General features: G+C 26.7%; 1 protein-coding gene across 1 annotated transcript; it reads right to left on the reverse strand.

The window, feature by feature from the left end:
- Nucleotides 1-2558: 2558 nt before the first annotated feature.
- LOC124916633 (arogenate dehydratase 1-like) lies at nucleotides 2559-4060 on the reverse strand. The gene has a single exon (XM_047457379.1). It carries the CDS (start codon nucleotides 4009-4011, stop codon nucleotides 2797-2799), a length of 1215 nt encoding a protein of 404 aa, XP_047313335.1. The 5' UTR covers nucleotides 4012-4060; the 3' UTR covers nucleotides 2559-2796.
- Between the last annotated feature and the right edge of the window lie 19849 nt (nucleotides 4061-23909).

Genomic DNA, 23909 nt, shown 5'->3' on the forward strand with positions numbered 1-23909 from the left:
ATTTATTGTGCTAATCTTCTTAAATTTCTATGAACATGATCTTGATCATTTACAAAAATACAAAAAGTTTGGTTCTTATCTTTGACAAATACAACAATTTGAATACTGTTTTATATTGTTTATTTTAGTGTTAGAAATTTTATACCAAATCAATTAGTAGTTGGATATTTGCAATTGCCAAAAACAAATAGCTAACCAAAAAATTGGTGGTCAATTGACAAATTTTGAATGGGTAAGTTTTATTAAATTTATGTTGTATAAATAATAAACAATAATACCAATAAAATAAAATCTCCCAACCAACTCAAAATATAACATTTCAACTACCATATAAATATATCAATCTATTTTTCTCTCTAACCATAATTTTTTTTTTATTATTTTTAAAAGTCACTAATATCCCTCCCTTTTGAATAAGCTTGAACTATCTTAATTCTAGATTATATTTTACCATTTTTTTTGTTATATTACATTTGATTTTTATATAAAAATAAAGCATGTATAAATAATATTTAATTATTTGTATAAACTATTTTTATGGGAATGGTTTTATTTTTTTAATATTTATTAAGTCCTTTTAAAAATTACAATAAATAATATTCTAATCATGATTCAATAACTATTTCTTATACAAAATAAAGTAAAAAAATCATACTAGTGTAATTTGCTTTGTAATCCAAAAACTAATCTTACATTAAAAAAAACTAATTTTAACTTTTAAATGAAATCATAATTATTTTGAAATTGTTAGAATATATCAATTTTAAGACTTCCTTTTCTACTTCATACACAACTACCACAAAGGTGGTCTTATTTGATTTGATTAATTTAATCTATTAGTATAAATTAATATAATAAATTAAGTATGAATTAAGAGTTAAAAATTAATAATGTACTCAACTACATATATAGTGTTAGCAATCTGATTAAATCCACCCACATTTTTTTAATAGGACTAGAGTAATTGGAACCCTCATTTATTTTGGTCCACTATCTCCATATACTTTATTTATTTATTTTATGACTCAAATATTATTTTGATGCAAAAAGTCAAAATTATATAATAAAATATATAAAGATGGTAAATCTTTTTTTAAATTAATTTTGTATGTGTTGTTTAATTTCATTAATTCTTGGGCAAATGCAATTAACACTAACTTAAATGTTAGGTAGAGATTTCACTAGTTTGATTTAACTCTTTTCTTGTTGTTATTAAATTTATAATTAACACCCAAAAAAATGATATTTAATATGAATTGTATAATTTCAAGCAAAGATTGCAAAATAATGTCTATTTTAAAACAAGCGTGAATATCTTTCCTTTCTTTTAGGAAGTTTAAATTTATTTAGAGAAAGTGACCAAACAACCGAAAAATAAAATCATTCAAAATCGGAACAAGTTTAAATAATAATAAAAAAAGAGAAATATTGAGATGTCACCCCAATGCATCCAACCGAATCAATTGATTTGTCATTTTATATATATTTATTATAATATTATTAGAACTTTGAATGAATCTCATTGAACGAATTTATTTTTAAATATTTTTTGATTTCTCACCAACCAAAAAAATCATTAAAATAATGATATAAAAAGGAGACATTTGTTAAAAAAAAAAGAAGTCTTTATTAAAATAATATTTAAATTGAAATTCATCTCCTAGTCAAACATGTTCTTACATATTCACACAAGTTATATATTATATTTATTTTTTAGATTTTAGGAGAATCAAGTATTATTTCATTAAATCTTTTCATTCAATCATTGACCAAAAATAAATATTAAACAAGCAAGTTCAAGTTTTTAAAAAATGGAAAAATCAAACAATAATTTATTATTATTATTATTATATATATATATATATTAAAAATTTTAAAAATAAATCAAACACAAAGCATGACATGAAAAAACTAGCATAAAGCGGTTCTAGATAACTACAATCATTAAAAGTTCGACGATTTTTCTCAAACCAGATAATCCGCCAAAAAATAATTATAATTGTAACCCAAATATGTATGTATATCAACCTTATCGATTTAAATTTTCCAACTACATTAAAACATTAATTTAATTTATAGTTAAAATATTATTTAAATTCTTATGACCACCATGTTGTATGAAAAATATTTTTTGATTCATTTTCGTTTGTCTCTCTCTATTGTTATTGTTGACGGCTAATGGAATATATGCCTTGAAACAGTCAGGAGACTTTTTTTTTTTTTTTATTTTGAAAACTTTATATAAACATGCTAATTTAATTTATTACCCTGCTACAAAATATAGAATTGTTCATCCATAGGCAAACACCAAATTTATTTGTTTTGAATCCGCTTAAAATATTCCACTAATTGTATCGCGTAGTGGTAACAACCCATCATTTTGGAGACAAAAACGAACTCCAAAGACGTAACAAGAGCGATTAGGTTGCAATCAAAGACCTGTTAACAAAGATTTGCGCCCAAATAATGTCTTATGGAATAATCTAACAAATAACAATAACAATGACAATGATTTGGCATAACTTACAAAAGTTTTAATTATTTACATTTTACACCACCACCGAAACAAATATAATTGTTCTCACTAAGAGTTTGATTTCATCATATTTTAATTAATTAAAACCTTAAATAAAAAGAGATAAATAAAATGGAATTACTCCAACATAGTGGCCCATTGGAAAGAGCGACTTAGAAGAATCTCTTCTCACTAGAACGGAGGGCCAGTGCCATGGCCATAGGGTGTCATTCGAGTTTTCGATTATTGAAACAAAAATAAATAAATAATTTTGTTAATCCTTACCATGGGGTGACATCCATTGGATAACTGCCAAGAACTCTCAAGAAAGACGTGAATTCCTTAATCTCAAGAAGAGCATTCTGTGCACGAACATCCGCCATTGATGCTTCAAAATCAACGTAAAACGTATACTCGAAATGCTTCGCCGTCGACGACGACGCAGAGTTCCCGTCGTCAACCACCACCGGCGGCCGACTCCGTCTATCACGGCGAGGACGGCTCTCAATCTTCGTCATATTGATATTCCGAAACGCAAAAGCCGATAAAACCTTGAACAGAATCGATTCCCCATCGCTATCGTGTGCAAACACGATGCTAGTTTTAAACGGCCGATCCGTTCGAGGAATAATCGGTTGCCTAGATAGAATCAGAAATCTAGTCACATTACCTGAATCATCCTGAATTCCATCTGCTAATATGTTCAGACCGTACAGTTTCGCCGCGCGAGCAGATGCGATCGCCGCCGTGTTTCGAAGATCGTTCGCCGCTACGAACTCCGCCGCACCGGCGGTATCGTCAACTGCCTCTCGAATCACTTTTAAACCTATATCTGTCAGTGTTTGCTCGCACTGTGAGAGTGCTTGCGAATGACTGATAACACGAGTGAGATATTCCATACGAACACCTGGTAATGCTAATAGACAGTGATGAACGGGGAGTTGTACCTCACCGACGATGTGTAATCGATGACGGAGAAGAAGATCGTAATTCCGATGAATGCTACCGCCGAGAGAATTCTCCACAGGAAGAACCGCTCGATCTGCGTTCCAGAACTCCACAGCTTGAAACGCAACTTCAAATTGATCGCAAGGAATCGGATCGCAATTAGGATACGCTTTTCCTGCTGCAGCTTCGCTATACGCTCCAGGTACACCTTGATAAGCAACGCGAAGATTCGATCCGTCAGGATCTGTAAGCGTGAGCGGTTTAGGTAGTTTATTGACGGAAACGAGATCATCTCTGTTTTCATTGCCGGTGATTTTCTCGGTGTTAACCTTTTGATTAGCTACATTGCTAGCAAGAATGGAACAAGAGCTCTGCCAATCGGCTCTTCCGCCGCTGTAATTGGAAGCAGAGTTGGCGGCGATGGCGTTTTCAGCGTTGGATTTGTAGACGGAGCGAACAGATAGAAGGATTGGATTATGAGATCTGGCGATGAAGGAATGTAGATAAAGCCTGGCCGGAGACGGCGACGGCGACGGGAGAGAGAGCATCGTCGCCGGAGTTGTGATGGAAATAAGAAGCTTGTAGTTCTCTGGAAAGGGAACGTCCAAGCCTGAGAATGGAATGGAGGCGTTCGTTCGGTATTTATAGTGTAAAGAAACGTGGTCAGGTCTGGTAAAGTCAAATCCTATACCTACCAATATCCCACTCTTAATCAAAATTCAAATTACAATTTTAAAAGTTAATTAAGAGTGATCAAATTCTAATAATCTAATTTTATTGTTTTACTATTAGAAGATAAAGGTGTTGTTTTAGGCGTTTTTATTCAATGTAAGAAATATGTGAGTCTTTAATAATATTGTCTTAGTTGTTTTTTCTACTTTTTAGGATTTTACTTGGAAAACAAGATATATAATGTCATTAAAGTGTTTTACGTGTTTCGCGACTCAATGTCTACTTTTAACAATGTCTACTTTTAACGGTTTATTCATAAGAAAAATAGGCGACTTCATTAAAGGTGTTGTTTAAAGTGTTTCTTAGTTCACTATCTAATTTATGATTTTTGTTACATGGTTTTGATGTATCTATTAAATTTAGATCATGACAAAGTCTCTTAATGTAGAACGTCACACTAATAAATATGTGAGTCTTTAATAGTATTGTCTTAAGTGTTTTTTCATAAAAGTACTTTTTAGGATTTTACTTGGAGAACAAGATGTATAATGTTATTAAAGTGTTTTAGGTGTTTCGCGACTCAATGTCTACGTTTAACGGTTTATTCCATAAAAAAAATAGGCGACTTCATTAAAGGTGTTGTTTAAGTGTTTCTTAGTTCGATATCTAATTTATGATTTTTGTTACGTGGTTTTGATGTATGTATTAAATTTAGATCATGACAAAGTCTCTTAATGTAGAAAGTCACACTAATAAATATGTGGGTATGATTTGACTATTATAAAATCTAATGAAGATTTTAGAAAATAGATTTGCTTCAAAATTTGTGAGAGTTCTTTGTCTTAATGTTATTGTATTAAAGTGTGAAGAATGACTATGTAGATGGAAGAGCCGAATAATTATATCTTTGAGTCTCTAATTTTACAATAAATATTACATCAAAACAGGATTAATCTCTAACCAAAAACTCATTTTCAAACCAAAAAAAAAATTATATTCTAAGAATATTCCATTTCAATTCATCTTTGTAACGTTTTTAATAATTACTTATATATCTATCAACTTTACAAATTAAATTCTACTGTTTTTTCAAACCCACACTTGATAAAATTAATTATAAATCAATTATGTATACACATAAAAAAACATCATTAAATAAACGTAAATTACAGTAAAAAAAATTACACTACACGAAAAACAAAATATATTTTTCCAATTTTTGTAGCTTGCAACTGATTATTATTTTTTATTTTTTCTAATTGTTTTATTTTTTATTTTTATCAATATTGTTCACTATTATAAATTTATGATATTTAAAAAATATTAATAAAAATATATAGGATAAAAAAAATTAAATGTATACATAAATGATATAAAATTAAATATAAAATTTATGTTAAATTAAAATTTAAAGGACTAAATTAAATGATACAGAAGTTAAATATTCAAATTAAAATATTAATAAACTTCAGGGATTATTTTAAAATTTAATAAAAAAATTTCGAGCATGAACCTCCAAACCCATATATGGGTTGTGTTTGGAGATGTGATCGGAGATAAGAAGAAATATGCATTTTGCGTATGGATTCGTATGTTTATTTTCAAAGTGTCCGGATTGTAGACTCGAAAACTGTGGTTAATTTGGATACACATATGAGAGTAATTGTATATTTGGATTGAATTATAGGTTGATCCGCTCATAAACTTAAAACGGTTAAAAATAAAAATGTTATATTTATGTTTTGAACTTGCAACCTAACAAAAACAAGTATAACCCTCTAACCAAACTTGATGAACGCGAGACATTTTTATATAAGTTCAACTTCTTAACTAACTAATCTCTCTTTATATAATGACGCTTAAATTCAAAGTGTTCAAATTGTCGGGTCGAGAGCTGTGGTTAATTTGGATATATATGTGAGAGTAATGGATACTTGAGTCGGATTGTGGGTTGACCCGCCAATAAACTTAAAACGGTTAAAAATAAAAATACTATATATATTAGGGTTGTGCAAAAAACCCGGAAAACCGATAACCCAACCGAACCGATAGTTTACCGGCTATAAACTTAAAACAGTTAAAAAAATAAAATAAAAATGTTATATGTATTAGGGTTGTGCAAAAAAACCGGAAAACCAATAACCCATCCGAACCGATAGTTTACCGGTTTCATTTTACTGATTTATTGGTTAATCGGTTCTAACGGTTTTGATTAACCTGTTTTTATCGGTTGGTTTGGTTTCGGTTGAACTATTTTTCTAACGGTTTAGCCGGTAAACCAGTAATAATTTAATAATATATATTTATATAAATTATTTATAAATATTAGATATATTATAAATAATATATAATAATATATAGTTTTTTTTAAATTTAAAATTATAATTTGTATAAAATTGTTTTAAAAAATCTAAGTTATATGGTTATTAGTGTAATAATGAATACTTTTGAAATATATTATATTATTAGAATAAAATAATATATTATAACATATTTCTAAATATATATGAAATATTATTATAATATAATAAGTACGACACAAACAAGGATTTAAAAAAAAATCATTTAATAAGTTTAATACTTAATTTAAAAAAATTGAATCATCGGTTCACGGTTAAATCGGTTAATCGACCGGAACCAATAGAACAAAAATTGGTAAAACCGATACGAATATTGATCGGTTAACCGACTAGTTGAACACTCATAATATGCATGTTTTGAACTTGTAACCTAACAAAACAAATACAACCCTATAATCAACTAGGTTAATTAAATTTTATATTTTAAGATCAACACTAAATTTGATGAACACGAGATATTTTAACAATATAAGTTCAACTTCACAATTAACTAATATATATATATAATAATGATGCTTAATTTCAAAGTGTCCGAACTACCGGGTCGAGAGTTGTGGTTAATTTGGATATATATGTGAGAATAAATGGATATTTGAGTCAGATTATGGGTTGATCTGTCCATAAACTTAAAACGGTTAAAAATAAAATGAAAAATGTTATGTGTATGTTTCGAACTTACAACTTAATAAAACAAGTATAATCTTTTATTCAATTAGGCTAATAAGACTTTATATTTTAAATTTAACATCAAATTTGATAAACCCAAGACATTTTAAAAATATAAGTTTAACTTTTAACTAACTAATCTCTCTCTCTATATAATAATAATAATATTAAATTTTAAAGTTTCCGAATTGCCATGTCGAGAATTGTGGTGAATTAGAATATATATGTGAGAGTAAATAGATACTTGGGTCGGATTGTAGGTTGACCCGCCCAAAAACTTAAACGGTAAATTAAAAATATTATATGTATGTTTTGAACTTGCAACCTAACAAAACAAGTACAACACTTAACCAAGTATGATTGGAATGTGTTTGCCGATGGAAAATAAGCCGGTATCAATTAAAAGTGGTTAAAAAATATGAATCAAATATTTGATTGACCAAAGTGTGAGGTTACAATGCTAAATATTAAAAAATATGAATCAAATATTTGATTGACCAAAATGAAAGTGTAATGTCACGAGATGAGAGGTTTATTCGGAAAAAATTATGTGATGAAATATGTGAGAAAATAAATTGTTTTACCGAAGTAAATAAAATGTGAAACGAGAGTGTTCTATTTTTTTATTTTAATATATTATTCGTAATTTATTAAGAATTTTATAATTGAATATATATTATTATTATTATTTTTTATTTATATTTTTATTCGTGTTCATCGCACGGGAATCTTCTTAGTTATTGTTAAATCTATTTTAGTTATCCGGTTAATGTATATTTTAATTAATTTTATTAATATTATAACTGACATTAAAATTATTTTTAAATAAATTATATTCGATATAACAATCATTCAAATTATTGACTTAAATACAAAATTATTATTTTTTTAATTTTCAAATTATTCAAATCATTTAAACCAAATAACTATAATAACATGTTTATTTGGAAGTTCTTTCTCTATCGAGAAGGTGGAGGCGACAATAATGGATTGTGGTAGTGATAAGTCCCTATGAGCGACGATTTTACTTTGGGTTTTTTTAAAAAGATTTGGGAGTTCCTTAAGGCTGATATCATGGCAGATATGGATCATTTCTATCAATTTTCATCTTTTGAAAAGTTAGAATTTTACGTTGATTGTCCTAAAGTCAAAAGGGGATATGGAGAAATCGGTAATTTGTAAGGCAACCAAAACTATTGACGTGAAATTTTTTTGACTCATCAGTTTGGTTACATCATTTTTTAATATAGTCTCGAAATGTTTGACAAACAGAATGCGTAAAGTTTTGGGTAAGGTTATCTCTGGAAATCAGATGACTTTCATCAAAGTGCGTTAAATTTTCAATGTGGCACTAATCGTCAATGAGTGTATTGATTTGGCTAACTCTAGAGGTGATAAATGTGCTTTTGTCAAACTCGGTATCGAGAAAGCATATGATCATGTTAACTAGGAGTTCATTTTTTATATTATGGGTAGAATGAGTATGGGAGAGAAATTGATCGAATGAATTATATTTTGCGTATCGACGACGAAACTCTCTGTTATCGTGAATGAGAGCTCTCATGGTATCTTTGAGAGTTTAAGGGGTTTAAGATAAGGGGACCTCTTTCCCCTTTCTTATTTGTTATTGTTATGGAAGGCCTTTCTAGAATGATGTCGTTTGCCGAAAATGCGGGTTTGTTTCATGTAATGGAGTGCAGTTCGAGAGGATCTTCGTTCTCTATGTCTCATATATTATTTGCATATGACATTTTTGCATGATTCATGCTACTAAGAGAAATTTCAAGCACCTTTGTGATATTCTATTATTATTTTGAGCGTGTTCGGGACTGCATGTTAATTTGGGTAAGTCTGACATCTTCTTCTCTAATTCAGTTTTGTCTAGGAGAAAGATTAGATTGACATGAATTATGGGATTTAAAATTGGGATTTTTCCGTTTGCGTATCTCGGGCTCTATTTAGGGGCTAAAGCTAGCTTCTTAGGACCCAATCGGTAAAATGGAGAGGAAGCTTCCCATTTAGAAAAATAAGATGATTTCTAGGGGAGGTCGTTTTAGTTAAGGATGAGTTGATACGATATACCTTAATGTTTTATCCATACCTTATACCTTACCAAAAATTTCGGTATATAAAAAATTTATACCTTTACCTTATATTGATTTCGGTATATCTTGATTTCGGTATACAAAAAATTCATATATTTATCTTACATTGATTTCGGTATACCTTATTTTCGGTACGGTATCGATATTATACCTTTGATACCTAAAAAACATATTATTTTAAAAGAAAATCAATTTAATATAATTACTACGTTACACAAAATTAAAAGAAATATATTTATCATAAATTAAAATATTTGTTTTAAATTTCAACATTTGTAAAAACTAGAAAATGTTAAAAATTAAAGTTAGTTAAAAAAAATTAGAACGATTTTTAATCATATTTGTTTCTGCAAATTTGTTTTATAAATTAATAATACAATTTAGGTTATAATATTAATAATAAATATTAGTTAATTTAGACTTAAAATAATAAAAATATTACTCTTTTCATTTTTTCAATTTTCTTAAGCAATTCAAGTTCGTCATCATTTGTAAAATATTTTCATAAGTTCAATTTTTTTCCTTTTAGTCAATCATTTTTTAAAACCAATCTTTCCACCATTTTAGGACTCAAACTGCTCCTAAAAATATCAATTATCATTTTACTCAAGCTAAAAGTAGACTCACTAACAACCGTTATTGATGAGATTACAAAAATATTTCTGACAATAATTGAGTTGATTGGATATCAAATTTCACTTCCTTTCCACCACTTGCAGAGATTGATTGTTTGGTTGGATATTTTTTCAATCTTATCGGTTATGTAGAAATTACATATATTGAATAATATTTCAGTATAATTATATTTTGATATTATTCAAAAATTATATTTTTATAATCTATATATATATAATGATGCTTAATTTTTAAAGTGTCTGGATTGCCGGGTCGAGAGCTGTGGTTAATTTGGATATATGTGAGAGTAAATGGATACTTGTGTCGGTTAAAAATAAAATTAAAAATGCTATAGGTATGGTTCGAACTTACAACCTAACAAAACAAATACAACCTTTTAACCAACTAAGCTAATAACACTTTAAATTTTAAATTCAACCCAAAATTTGATAAACGCGTGACATTTTAACAATATAAGTTCAACTTTCTAACTAACTAATCTATATATATATATAATGATGCTTAATTTTTAAAGTGTCCGGATTGCCGAGTCGAGAGCTGTGGTTAATTTGGATATATGTGAGAGTAAATGGATACTTGAGTTGGATTGTGGGTTGACCCGCCCATAATATTTTTTTCACGATTTTTTATATTATTACTCGTGCAAATGCATGGGATACATGCTAGTTAAATTAATAACAAATCTATTTAATTATTTTCTTAAAAGTATTATATATTATATATATTTTAATTTATAAATATTATTTCGGTATTTCAGCATATCTCGATATACTAAAATGTTAAAAATCTCATATCTTTACCGTACCAATAATTTTGGTATCGGTACCATACCTTACCTTTTTTTAGTATACCTTAAAATCTATATTTTCGATATATTGCGGTAAGATATTTTCGATATACCTATAATATTGGTAATTTTCCCACCCATAGTTTTAGTCCTTATCAATAGCGTTCTTTCTTCAATGCCAAATTATATGATGTTTCTATTTGTTCTCCCAAAGTGTGTGGTCGTGAAGATGGAGAGAATTATGTGTAAAATCTTATGGGAATCGTATGATTTCTCATTTTCTAATTTAGTGAGTTGGGATAAGGTTAAATTAATAAAAGAACATGGGGGACTGGGAATCCGCGATCTTGTTTCTTTTAATAAAGCCTTATTATCCAAATGGCGTAATAAATTTGCATCTGAGCAAGAGAGTATTTGTGCCAAATTGATTAAATGTAAATATGGTCATGATAAGTCTAGTTGATTCACCAAGAATTCTTATAGACCCATGGGATGCAACATTTGAGGTGGTATTATATCATGTGGAAGATTTATCGAGAGCATTCAATTTTTATTGTGGGTGATGAAAATTCGATTATTTTTTGGGACGACACTTGGTGTGGTGGTAAATGTTTGGAGAAGGTTTTCCCCGAGCTTGTTTTTATTTCTATTTGTAGAGATGCATTGGTCAAAGATATGTTTGACATTCGGTCTAATGGTTTTGCTAACCGTATTAGGTATAGAAGAAGATTGAATAATGAAGAAAACATGTCCAATGATAGACTTTAGTTCATGGTTAGAAATAAGGGGTTAAATCCGTCTTCTCGGGATTCTATGCGGTGGCGTGATCTAAATAACTTCCATGTTGGACATTGTTACACTTTGTTCAATAAAGTTAGCCTGATTGATTTGTGTTGAGAAAATTTATAGGAGTCTAAGATCCCTACCAAGATCCCATTTTCTAGTTGGAGTGTTATTCACGGAGGAATTCTCACTGACGATAGATGTATGAAAAAATGTATGATTATTGTGAGTCATTGTCGTATGTGTTACAAAGAGGTTGAGACAACTTCTCATCTACTTTTACATTGTCATGTTGTTACAAATATATATAGTCTTTTGTGGAATTTGACAAGAATATAATGGGTTATGCCGGAAACTATTAGTAACTATTGGGAGACATGGATTGGGGCGACTAAAAATGCGATACTTAAAAGATGAGTCTTTATCCCTATAATATTTTGGTGGACTATTTAGTTGGAAAGAAATCGGAAAACTTTTAATAATAAAAGTAGACTGTTAATGATTATTCACAATGTCATTATCATGACGATGTCGGAGATTAGATCTAGAAAATTTGTGGATTCGTGTGGAAATCTTATTGCGCTTCTTGAAAATCTTTGAGTCAATTAGTTATTCTAATATTGTATTCAATTTGTAACTAACTTTTTTCATGTTATGTTTTTATCGTTGTGTTTAAACAATTTTTTAATTAAATGGACTATTTTAAAAAAAAATTAACATTTTATTAATATATATATATATATATATATATATATATATATATATATATATATATATATATATATATATATATATATTAATATGTATATAAATAACCCTAATCAAACAAGACTTTGTTGTACCTCAATATTATTGAAGTATTTGTTAAATTGTAAGAATATAATTTTTTATAAATACTATGTTGTCAAGTTTTTCATAGAGACTTTATGGGTAATCTCTATGAAAAATGATAAATAAATTTAAAAATTCCTTGTTCACTTTTTTTTTTATTTTTTTTTTATTTTTTTTTATTATTATTATTATAAAGGAGTGATAAGGGAGAAAATTTAAGAGAGGAAATGTCGCGTGTCACCACATAAAAAATGAATAAAATGTGAGGAGAAAAATTTTATTATTTTTTAACGAATCAAATTATATCACATAATTCTCTCTCCTATCCTTTCTCATTTAGAAATGATTATATTTCGTTTTAAGTGTTAGCCTTATTATCATTATATTTTAAATTAAAATATTTTTGATTTATTTATTTTTATTAGGAATTGAAATTAAGACATCTAATTTAATTTTGTTTGGGTTTAAATTAAGACATTAGACTTTTTTTTAAAAAAAAATAATTAAGATGATTAAAACCCATAATTAAACTTCAAAATTGATGTGTTTTGAGTTTGTATATTTTTACCATTATAAAAAAACTATTAATATTAATTTCCTAAAAAAAAATTAGTAATTGAAACAATAATAGTGATTCAATAATATTCTTTTATTCATGAATGTAGTCATAAAATATTTCATAATTATTTATAAACAATTTAATCAATGTAGCTAAAATGCGCGTCAATTTATAAAGTATTTTATTTAATTTTTGCTATAAATAAATCATAATTATTTAATTATTATAATACTATATATTTTTGAGATAAATAATTGTGATTATTTGTATATAAATCAATATTAATGAAATGTAGCCTTTTACTCTTTAAAGGTTTATGATATTTATTTTCATTAAAACTTTTGTTTAAGTGGGAGGCTTGTCAAAATAAAAACTTGTTTATTTAAGGAAATAAAGATTCATAAAATATCATACAAATTATAAATTGACTAACCAATAAATGTTGAAATGCTCTATATAAAGTAACAAAAACATCTTATCCAAATTTCAAAATTAATAAGTTTGTTTAATAGTGGAGCACCCAATTTATAAATTTAAAAATAATTATTTTGATTATTTTTAAATAAATAAAATTAAAATAATTAAAACTAATATAAAAAAATTAATTAAATAATTAATTGGAATAATTATTGTGATATTTAAGTACTAATTAATTAAAGATAATGGTCAAGAAAAATAAATAAAATAATTTCAAATAAATGTTATATTCATTTTATTTCAAATTATTTTAGAAAAATCAATTTAGGATAAATGTTGTATCCATTTTATCTCAAATAAATTATTTATTTAACCCAAAATATATATAAAAAAAAACAAAATATATGTAATATTTATTTTAAATATTTTATGTATTTTAAATATTTAAAAATAAAGTCAAAATGTTGAATGAAAATTCAATTTCAAACAAATTTTTAGGTTGAATGAAAAAATATCAATAATCCGATATAGCCAAAATCTGAAAGAATCGTTGCAGGTTAAGCTACCCTACCGCCATCAGTTTTAAACCGTCTTGATTTATTTTAATCTTTTAAAATAATGATTTATTTTAAAAAGAATTTTGACACGCAAATTGATATTAAAATTTCTCGAATCTCGAACTTTTTCGGGATAAAAGTTTTCTAGATTATAAATATATTTAATCGTTTTAACTTATTATTTTTATTTACTTCAACTTATTTTATAGACGTTTAAATATGATTAATTTTATTTATGTACACTACTTTATTCAATAAAACTATTATAACCCATTTTATTTGAATTTAGAAAATATAATCCAACTCTAGCCTAAGATATCATATATGGCTCCTAACAAAATTTCCTATTTTATTGTTTAATTTGTTATTGGGTTCCACTTGATATGAGAGCAGCTTCCTCTGAATTTGTATGGCTTGAGAGTATATCTTTGTGTAATTAATTTTTTTTTCTGTAAATAATTTTTAAAATAAATGAAATTCATGAACATATATATGCAACATTAGTGTAAGCATGCAAATTTCACCCACTCTAATTTACAAATAATATTATTAAATTATAATAATATTTTGAATTTTTAAATTTAAATAATTCAAAAAGAGATTAAAACTAAATTAGGATTAATTATTGAGATAATTAAACTCTAATTAAAAAAATTAAATAAAAATTCAAAAATAATTTGAGGTTAAAATATTGTATTTATTTTACCCAAATTAAACCCAAGAAGGGGTTGAAATTATTTAACTATGATTTTAAATATAAATTATGTATAATTTGTGGCTTAAAATAATTAAATAAATACTTAAAAATACCCAAAAATAAAATAAATAAACATAATTTTTATTATGTTGATAAAAATATTTTTTTGAAATTTTTGTTGAAGTAAAATGCAAAAAATGATTAAATTTCGATTTCAAATAACCCTTATATTGAAAACATAAACTGATAATAATGTGTAACCAAAATTATGTTTAATTGTTGCAACAGTATTCTGAACCATCAGATCAGCACTGGATTTTCATCTAGCGCACAGAAACACGCCACACACCCCGTTGTAGCGGAAGCGCGCGCCCGGTTCACACCTGATCAGCTAACGGGACGTTAACCATGTTAACCTGATCGCCCAAACGTAGATGGATTTCTAACGGAACATAACGACACGTTTTGGTTAAACGAAACGACGTCGCTTCGTTCGTCATTCCCGGTCGAACAGGGCAATCGCTAGAGGTCGCCCTCGACGTTGGCGTTTCTTCTAGAAACTTTATCTCCCCCTACAATCATCCTTATCCCTCCATTTTTTCACCACGTGCACGTCTTCTTATCGCAATCATTACCCCCAAGATAAGATTTCAAATCTTACCTTGAATCGGGCTCGCAAGGAAAAAACAGAATCCTCAAAGATGAACTTTAGTCGAAAAATTGGAGTTGAATTCGACCTCCTCAACCGACCTAACTTAGTATAAATAGTCTCTAGTTCATTCTCTTCCAAACCATCAAATTATAATAATATCTTACAACCTAAATCAAAGAATCAAGATTCCGGCAAGAATTGGATTTTTGTAAAATCATCTCTGGCAATCAAAACTTTGATCCAGACTTTGAAAAAGCTTCACATACATCCTATGAGTGTTCTCCAACTGATAGTAAGCATCCAGAACCATTATATTTTGTTTTTGAGTTGAAATTGAGTTTTTTTTAAAATTTGATCGGTTTGATTTGTTCTAGGGTTCAATTATGTGATTTCTTTGTTTAAAATTATTTTCTAGATGATATATGAACTTTCTGTTGAAAGAGTTTTGATCAAATCAACCTAAAATGAAAAAAAAAGAAAAATTAGTTTGAAAATCTTGATTTTTTGAGTTTGATGTTCTTGAGCTTTAAACTTGAATTTTTTATTCAAATAGTTGCTAAACATGTTTGTAAACATGTTAGGATAATTTCCAGAACATTAAAACAACATCCCAATCATGTTTGATCCAACTAGAAAAAAAGAATTTGAATTTCGTTTTCAAAAATTGTTACAGAACTTGAATGATGTTCTTGTTTTGATTGTGTTCGACTATGTTCATCATTTCAAAGCTAATGTAACAAAAATTAGGCCTAGAAATGACCTAATTCAAAGGGTCTCATTTTTTGACCTAAAAATGGTTTGAGAAATTGATCTTTGTGGAGCTTTTATTCCATATAGTCATATGAGTTGATAGTAACTTACAAATCATTAATTAATGGTAAAATTTAAAAATACAAGACATGCAATTCTTGACCAATTCAAGAACACTCGGTCCCCGACGACCGCGTCTTATAAGTCTAAGACCAAGAAACTGGATCGAGAATCCTCGGTTCGGACCAATGACTAATATTCTTGAGTCAGGACCGAGACGAATGACCAATATTCTTGAGTTAGGACTGAGACCAAGGACCAATATTTTGAGTTATGACCGAGAATTAGGACCGGTGTTCTTTAGCAAGGATCGAAGAATCCGACCGAGACTTCTAACTTCGGACCGGTAAGTCTAACATGGGACCAAGCCTCCCAGGTCCACGACAAAGAAAGCTAGACCTGTGATCTAGCCTCCCAAACCTAGGACCGAACATCCTGAGTTCAGGACCGAGCCTCTTGAACCCTAGGACCGAGCCCTCCGTTCTCTCAACTAAGTAGTCCGAGTTAAGGACCTAGCCGCTCGAACCCAGGACCGAACCCTCCGAATCTATGGACCCACGCTCCCAAACCCTGAGACTCCGGTCCTAAGGCCTGTTTGGTTCCACTTTTCAAAATCCAAAATTATTTTTGTAATTTTGAAACCCAAATCCACTTTCAAATAATCCCGAAAGGTTAGAAAATGATATTTAAAAATTTTCAAGTTATTTCCAAAACAAATATTTTGGCTAAGGCCCCGTTTTAAATTTATTTTTAACATTTTCAGAGTTTTTACTTAATCTTATATCAACGCAATCGTAGGTACGCCCTTTTAAATAATTCTGTATAAATATTTACGTAATCTAAGCTTATTATTGTTTAGGACCTAGACTACTAATTAAAGAAAATAAATGATATAAATAAATTTTGTAATAGTCAGACTTTGCTTTAAAAAATAAAACCGTCCTTTGACAGACGCGGAGGACATAGCGCAAAAGTCATTTCCCGACCGTAACCAAAATCGAACCCCTTATAGAAACTGTAGTATAAAGTATGTTTATACAAGTACATTTTACTGACTTTTTCTAAAAATCAATTGTCGACTCTATTTTCAAATAAATAATCTTAATTAGTTATGTTTAATTTAAATTAGGTTTTAATTAAATTGTTATGGGGTACAAATTTGAATGAAATTAATTATTTTTACATAATTAAATTTTAAAACTCCTCGGTATTTTCAAGATCTTTTAAAATAATATTTTCTTTAAAAAAAATGTTTGACACGCAAACCAAGGAAACGCATCTCTTGAGACACCTCGCGATCCCATATTGCCACGTGTCGTCTAAACACGTGCTAAACTACGAAAGGGAATTCATGGGGTTTACCATTATCTTTTGTGTTGTATAACAATCTACAATGAGAAAGTGAATGTTGTTATTACATCATCTTTAACAACAAGATATGACTAATCCATTGATTTTGATTCACAATTTTGGTTAATCAATATGGATTTCAAAAGTTAAGAAAATTAGAGACAATGAATAGATTTTCTAAAAATGTAAATTGTAGAAAATAATTTTTTTTTACAACATTTATCCCATTTTAGGTTTTTTTTTTTTTTTTTAAGAACCAACATTTTGTTGCTCATTTGTTAAAAAAGAAATAAGAAGTGATTTTTAGCTTATAATTGATGAGACATCTTGAAAGGGGGGCTTTGTTTGAAAATATCAAACTCTCAATTGAACAAAACGAAAATTATAAATTTATTTAAAAATATTAATTTTCAAGTAACTATTTTGTAAGGGTATATGAAAAATAACTTAATTATGTTTAAGAGACCAAAAGGTTAGAGGTTCAATTTTATTAAAGCGTTTTGAGTTTAAGTGAAAGTCATGACTTGAAGGTGTTATATTAACTCTCCTTTATTCAAAAATAAAATAAAAAACTTAATTATATATTAATAAATTTAGTAATATTGTTTTTATCAAATCTAACTTTTAAACAAAATTATCCTGTTTAGAAACACCTGAATAGACATTGAAGCTATAATGGAACAAAAAAATATTATTAAATTTATTAATGTACATAATAATAAAATTCATAATATTATTTCAAATAAATCGATACCTTAAAATAAAAATAATTTATTGATTACTACATAATAATAATAAGTAGATAAGCATGTAATTAAAATATTTATTATGAAACAAACTAGACTTAAGAGAATCTAGAAGGAAAAGTAATAGGTAAGAAAGGCGGCAAATCCTCGTATATTATTTATGTTGAAAGTAATAAAAGAGAAATACGTCACTCAACAGCTGCCCGCCTGCCCGTCTGCCCGCCCCCAACTACCCACCAATTAATTTCAACCAAAATTAAATTAAGTAATTTTCCTAATAGTTACACGTTAAGATTTTACCAATGAATTATTATTATTTTATTTATCTCCACTCATGGAAAATAAACATAATATCAATATTCACATTTAAGTAAGTTATTTTTTTGAGTTCGATTAAATTTTATTAATATTAATACTTAAAAAATAACCATTACATGATAAGATATGAAAATATTTGTTATAAACAAAGCATCAAAATTAGAATAATTGTTTACATTATATTCTATAATAATTGCAACAATTGTAATAAATTGTTTAACTAAGTTTATTTACCAAACATGGGTAAGATAGTTAAAACTTCAACTTAGCTTTAAATATTTAAAATTAGAACTTTGGTTGCTTTGAATTTTCATTTTACTTTTAAATTTTTGTGATGTTTATATTTGACAAATTAAGTTATGAAAAAAATATCAATTTTAATTACTTAATAAAATAAGATTACAATTTTTTTACCTGGAATTAATTCTAGGATGATTAACACGACCCATAATAACGATTCCTTTTAAATAGATAATGTTTTTATACAATTTTATTTTTTAAAGATTCCAATTATAATTGTCTATAAATTTTGTGAAAATTTATCAATTTGGTTGATTGTGCTACAAACAAATGATTGAGTTAGGTTTTTTTTACCGGTCACAATATTTGTTTTTTTTTTTTTTACATTTAAAATAACTCCAAATATAACTAAAATAGAATTCTTTTAACTAAGTTTAATAATTTTTAATTATAATTGTGACTTTAATTTGATAAAATAACACATTGTAAAAATATATGATAACATGATTTCTTAGTCATGGTGATAAGATAGCTAAAATTGAATTAACTTTAACTATTTAAAATTAGGAATTTGGGTGCTTTGAAATTTCATTTTACTCTACTTTCTTTTTTTTTTTTCTTTTTATGTGTGACGTTTATTTGACTAAGTTACGAAAATATCAATTTTATTTATATAATGAAATATGATTATAACTATTTTTACCTAGGTTTAATTATAGGATTAATACGACACACAATAATAATTCATTTTAATTAGAGAATGTTTTTATACAACTTTGATTTTTAAAGGTATCAATTAGAATAGTGTATAAATTTTGTGAAAAATGATCAATATGGTTGATTTTGCTAAATCAATAAAATGATTGAATTACGATTTTTATGCCAATCACAATATATATTTTTTTTTTCATTTTAAAATAGCTCAAAATATAAACTAAAATAAAATCCTTCTAACTTTTAGTTTCATAATTTTTAATTATAATTTTGACTTTAATTTGATAAAATAACACATTGTAAAAAGATAGGATCGTAACATGATTTCTAGTCATGGTGGTAAGATAGCTAAAATTCAAGTTAATTTTAATTATTTAAAATTAGGACTTTGGGTGCTTTGAATTTTATTTTACTTTTATTGTGTTGTTTATTTGACTAAGTTATGAAAAAAAAACAATTTTAATTATGTAATGAAATAAGATTACAACTTTTTTTTTTATCCTGGTATAATTCTAGGACGTCACATTGACTGGTGTAATTTTACCACAACCTACAATAATGATTATTTTAATTAGAGAACTATACAACCAATTAGAATAGTATATACATTTTTTGAAAATTTATCAATTTGGTTGATTGTGCTTGAGTTTTTTTTTTTCTTTCTCTTTTGCCACTCAAAATATTTGTTTTAAAATAGCTCAAAATATAAACAAAAACAGAATCCTTTAATAATTTTTAATTATAATTGTGACTACATTTGATAAAATAACCCATTGTAAATATGATAACTTGATTTCTAGTCATGGAATTAAAAACTTATGTAAGGAATTGAAAAAGTAAATTAACTCTAATGAGATACTCTATTTTAATATATATATATATATATATATATATATATATATATATATATATATTTATTGTATTGTAATTGAGTTTGAACTAGAAAACTTTCCTTTTTTTTAATCAAGTATGATATTCAAATATTAATTTTAAAAACATAATATTCTAAAATATAAATATATATATATATATATTTATAAAAAAAATTAAAAAGGTTCATATATATTAAAATAAATAAAAAATCGTTTAAGCATATCGACAAATCATTACATGAAAATAAAAATACTCAATAAGTTATTGAGCTCGTAAAACTTCGAGAAGAACGATCAACTTACTGAAAGACTCTACTGAACAAATCTCATAAATGTCATAATAATAGTATTATGAATAATACGCATCGGACGACTGCGATCATTGAAAGTTTGACGATTTATCTCCAACCAGATAGTCCACTAAAAAATAATTTGGATAGTAACTCAAATATGTAGGTCTGTCATATCAATGCATCAATCCAAACTTCATAGCAACTACCCAAATACTCGGACATTGCCCAATGAATTCCAATAATACTCCACAAAAGACTCTAAATAATAGTCACCCTCGACAATGAAAAAGTAAGTGAGTTGTTGATTCAACCTCTTCGCGACACATACGATTAATCATAATACAATCTTTTTTCATGCACATATCAGCTGTTAGAATTTCACCGTGAATAACACTTCATTCAAATAACGATATCTTGAATGAAATTTTTGACAACTAAAGTTTTTCCCAACAAAAAGTATATGAAATTATCTTAGTAAACAACTTGTAGCAATGTCCCACATAAAAATTATTTATATCTTGTCAATACATAACGTCTTGTTTAGACGGGGACACTTATTTGTGTCCTACCAAAAGTAAACTCTAGTATGAGACGAAGTCTTTATAATGTTTAATTTCATTTTATATCTAATTCGACTAGCGAAACTACTAGATTAAAAATTAAACATGTCTTTAACGGTGGTATTTCTATAAATATTTAACAAACTCATATTTATCTCTAATTTATAAATATTTTGAAATGAATATAATGAAAAAATGCCTATTACCACTCACTATAGTGTGGTAATTTCGAAAAAAATCAACTTAAGACACAAAAAAATCACGAGTTTCTTAATTAAAAAACACTACATTAGGATAATTTAAATTATAATTGATATTTAAGAAATTAGTTTGTAAACTCAATTTTTATTTAAAATGTCTTAAGTTAAAATGAGTATTATGAGATAAAAATTGTGCTATTTAAAATTAAAACTACAACATACTAATAAAAATCAAACCAAACAATACTGTCAATGGACATTTGTTTTTAAAGAGGGTAAACTTTTATTTTCTTGTTCTTATTTTCTTAAAACAAAACATATGAGGGCCCAACTTTATTATGTTTGAAATTATGGGCTTATACAATAAGGGCTAAACTTGGAATGGCAAATTCGAAGCTTATTACTTTTTGAAGACTGGATCTGTGGTCATCGAGCCCAAACAGAGGCCCAATAAACAAAAAGGGAGTTGTTTTCTATTTAATTCAAAACTAAGAAAATCTCAAAATTATTGAATATTATAAATTAAGATACTAAAATATTTATATTCCTAAATAGTCCTTAACAACTCATAAACCATATATAAACTCATTTATCTATACACTAATCTTATAAAAAAATAGTTAATTAACTTAATTATATTATTTGTATTAATTTTAATATTAAAATATTATATATATATTTTTTAAATATTATAAATCTTTGAAACAATAAAACTCATTAAAATAGTTCACAATGATTATAAGAATAAAATAGTTTCTTAGAGTTTAAAACTAGACACAAACTTCAGTTTATCATAGATAATATCATGGGACATAACTCCATGAATTATTCATAAATACCAAACATGTTACATCCACACCATAAACTAATGATCAAGAATTTGTCCTCTTTAGTCTTGACAAAGTAAAACTGTAATTTAGGTCTCCTTGGCTGTGAAGATAAGTACCATTGAACTAGCTAAAACAATATTGAATTTGTCTCTAATATGTTATTAGTAGGGAGAATAGCGAACAATAAATATCCGTATATCCGATACTTGTAAATACATGATGATAGTCGGGTTTGAGTATTTTAAATTGGGTTGAAGTCAAAAAAAAAATGTGCGAAACTCAAGCCTAAAACTCGATACCGAATATATTGATATTAATATTATATATATATATATTAATATTATATATATATATATATATATATTTGTTAATGTTTTAAAATTACTTTCAAATTCGATGTAATAACAATCGTTACAAATTTACAATAAATATATAACTTTTTTTATCCATCCTCACACTCCAACATCAATTTTAATTTCTTTTTCATTATTTTTAATATTATCTTTATTTAATAAGAATATTTTTTTCTTTCACTCTTTATTTTTATCTTATTTCAACTTTCTTTAACCTTCTCTCTACTTTATGTTTAACTCCAAATTTTTAATAACAATAAAATTGTTATATTTTCTACTATTAATAGTCACTTATATTTTAATTTTAATTTTTAATATTTAATATATTTAGAAAATAACAAATGTAAATTCACATTTTAATCAGGTATTGGAAATTACGTACACGACGAATTTAGAACGTGGATACAAATAGAGATATTTACCGGATTCATGTTCAATACGAAAAATGAAAATAAGTTTAGGTGATCATAACTCCATTGTCATATCTATTCATTTCTCATCTGTCATAGGTTTGAATTTCTTTGTGAAAGGCACATTTGAATTGACGACCAAAGGGTGGTTGGTCTCTCTAACTGTCCTTAGAAATTGTTGCCAAAATATTAATTAACTAGCTATATAGGGTTCTAATTATATATAAAGTCTTATTTGGGCAGTTTCCCCTTGTCTTTGCTTTTAATCCTAGTTATATTGTGGTGTTGGTGGTGGGTGGCTCATAACTTTTATTTTAAATTTGTATGTCATTTTCAATCACTTATCCAATTCGCCATCATCTCTTTATCTTTGCAAGGCTTACGTTGATCAAATATTATATTATGAATATTTAATGTAAAAATAAAAATTGCATGTACCATGATAAAAATATAATAATAATAAAAATACGAGTGTCTAAAAGAAGATGACGATATTAACCATTAAATAATCATTTTATTATATCTTCATTTTCAATATTTGTTAAGCTAAATCATCTACCCCATAAATAAACTTGTTTGATTTTTATATCAAAAATAATTGTTAAACTTAACCTTCAATAATCAATAATTTTGAATTCCCAACAAAAGTATATAATATTTCATAAATTCACAACAAATAAGAATTTTAATATTAGTAATTTTTTTTAAATAAATTCAAATTTTAATTGTAATTATAATAAAATAGTTGGTTAGAGTCTTACACTTGTACGTTAATATAAGTTGTAGTTTCAAGACTTATACATGTCATTTTGATTTTTTTATTAACCGTTCCAAATTCCTGCAAACCAATAACTCGACCCATTTTTACTCATGACGGATTGTGTACGTTGTAGTGCGAAAACTCGATAATTTATACTTAAGTGTTAATATATATATATATATATGATTAACCAATATATTATCATATAAGTTAAATAATTATATAATAAATTTTGAATTTAAAATAGTGTTTTATTTTTCAAAATTTC

The sequence above is a fragment of the Impatiens glandulifera genome, chromosome 1 (genome assembly GCF_907164915.1).
Source record: "Impatiens glandulifera chromosome 1, dImpGla2.1, whole genome shotgun sequence".
NCBI lineage: Eukaryota > Viridiplantae > Streptophyta > Magnoliopsida > Ericales > Balsaminaceae > Impatiens > Impatiens glandulifera.